Genomic DNA, 2597 nt, shown 5'->3' with positions numbered 1-2597 from the left:
CCGCCTTAAGAGAAACGACATTCGGGGAAAAGTAACACAACCCATCGAAGTTACTGCAGTAATCGATTTCTCTTTTCGCCAATAACTTGAGTAGTTCAATGTTATCGATTGCCGCTCTTCTGTCAGTTGGAAACAAAAAATATCTACAACATAGCTCCAAAGACCAGCCTATGTATAAAAGAAGGTGAAATTTATTTTAAATTTTAAATTCACACTCTTTATACTTTTAATTATGGTTATATCATGTTTAGAGAAAAAAACATAGAATGTTGGAAAGAAGGGTAAATTTGTGCTAAATATATCAAAATCTTCAGTGCAAGAAAATATTCCTATAGCGAAACTCAAAAGGAGCATTAATATTGGAAGGGTAATTTCTGGATAAATAATAAAATACTATTGGCAATAACTTTCCTAATATGCCTTAGTTTATTCAAGAGCATATGATTGTTGAATAAAGTGTCATTTTGTTTCAATTGACTCCAAAACAAGCCTGATGCCATCAGAAAGATTCATTAAAAACGTAAAAACGAATGTCATCTTAAGAAATTCTTGGTTTAAGACTCATTATGCCAATCGACTATTATGCCAAACGACCATTATGCCAAACGACTTTATGCCAAATGACCATTATGCCAAACGACTTTATGCCAAACGGATTTATGCCAAACGACTTTATGCCAAATGACCTACCACCTTATAAATGTATTCAAAATGTTTTCCCATATTTCAGGGAAGAACTAACACCGGAACTGCTGCATTACTAGTAAAGGTCAAAGATGTCGAAGATCAACCTCCAGAGTTTATTGTGGCATCAACAGTAATACGAGTGCCGGAAGATGCTCCGATCGGAACAACTGTAACTCAAGGTTCTAATTCTGTCAACGTTTATTTTTTGTATTGTGAAAAATGCATTTAATTTTATTTATTGATTCCAGTAAAAGCCATCGATGGCGACCGAGGCGTGAACAACCGCATAAGGTATTCCATATCTCGAAACATCAGCAGTCCGTTCAGAATCGATGGAAGTCTGGGCACCATTTCTACCACGATGAAATTGGATCGAGAGGATGCCAGAAATCGAGCGAATGCAGCATATATCTTAGAAATTGTAGCAACGAACAGAACTCAAAAATTAAGGTGATAAATTTATGATGTATATTTTGTGGATTTCGGTTAAGTTAGTCTAAAAGTAGAGTGAAAAGGATCCTTTTTAACATTCGCTGCTCTTTTTAAATTGAATACTTCATATCTTGTTTCCTTTTGCAGCCAACGCCATCGGTTCGAACAGAAATCACCATAATTATAACGGATGTGAATGATGAAACTCCAACGTTCAGAAGTCACTCGTACGAAAGTGAAATCAATGAAAATGCACAAGAAAACACTCCAGTATCGTTTCTCGGCTTTTCCCGGAATGAAGTGTTTGATTACGACCAAGGGCATAACGGTACATTTGATCTCTATTTAGAGCCAAATAATGGACTATTCGAAATAACTCCCAGTAGAGCAGTGAACGAAGCCACTTTCGTTTTGCGTGTGAAGGATTCAACTTTGCTGGACTACGAGAAAGTGAAGTCAATGAATTTCACAATTCATGCCAGGGAGATTGCTCCAGAGGGAAAGCATAGCATGGCAACGATTGTCGTCCACATCAGAGATCAAAACGACAATTTTCCCGAATTCTCGAAAGCGTCATACGAGTGCTATCTGCCCAGAGAACAGTGGGTAGGGGCTTTGCTGACTCAAATCCAAGCGGTTGATGTCGATTCAGGCGATTTTGGAACGAGTGGCATCCGATTCATAAGTCTATCGGGAAGTATAGGGACTTGTTGGCATTGAATCCGTTGACTGGAGTCATAACCATTAAGGCACCAGGAGGGCATGCCTTAGATCGAGAGCTAGTTCAGAAGCATTATCTCACAATCGAAGCGAGGGATAATCTAGGACGTGGAAATCGTAACTCTGTACAATTGGTCGTACATATTCTTGATGTCAATGATAATGCTCCAGTGTTCTTACAAAGTATGTACGAAAGCTCGTCTGATGGAGAACAAGCTATCTTTTGAGACACCGCTTGTTTTAGAGGCAAGAGACGCTGATTTGAATGGGACCAAAAACAGTGAAATTAAATTCGAAATTGTTGAGGGACAATTCAAAGATAATTTCACTATAGATGCTAAGTCAGGCAAGCTAGTTCCTCTTACACCCATTGATTTTGAGCTTCTGACCAGTGGAACGTTCAATATAAGACCGATTTTCCTGACTGTGTTGGCATCGGACAGTGGAGTGCCTAACTAAGTACAAAAGTACCGGTTACCATACACGTACAAGACGTGAACGATCATCCTCCGCAATTTTTGCATTCAGTTTACACGCAGTCTGTTCCAGAGAATTGCCAAGTGGTAGTCCTATTTTGGAAGTGAAGGCCATTGACAAAGACGGATCATCACCGAATAATTTCATCGTTTATCGTATTCAAAGCGGAGCAAGTGACAAGTTTGTCATCAGCCCTGATACCGGTATTATTTCTGTAGCTACTGGCGCTAGCTTGGACCCGGATATGACAGACCCTAAAACGACAGAATACTTCCTTAATG

The 2597-nt window shown here is 39.0% G+C and overlaps 1 protein-coding gene across 1 annotated transcript; it reads left to right on the top strand.

Annotated features, from left to right (window-relative positions):
- Positions 1-730: 730 nt before the first annotated feature.
- On the top strand, positions 731-1812 carry LOC110681249 (protocadherin gamma-A5-like; the record flags this gene model as incomplete). The annotated part of the gene is made up of 3 exons (XM_021857018.1): positions 731-866; positions 936-1137; positions 1267-1812. Coding segments are annotated over 3 exons (372 nt in total), but the record flags the coding sequence as incomplete, so codon positions are not given.
- Between the last annotated feature and the right edge of the window lie 785 nt (positions 1813-2597).

This window comes from Aedes aegypti, unplaced genomic scaffold (genome assembly GCF_002204515.2).
Source record: "Aedes aegypti strain LVP_AGWG unplaced genomic scaffold, AaegL5.0 Primary Assembly AGWG_AaegL5_hic_scaff_601_PBJ_arrow, whole genome shotgun sequence".
Classification (NCBI taxonomy): Eukaryota; Metazoa; Arthropoda; class Insecta; order Diptera; family Culicidae; genus Aedes; species Aedes aegypti.
The sequence above is the reverse complement of the archived record's forward strand: the minus strand, read 5'-3'. Positions and strand labels throughout refer to the sequence as shown.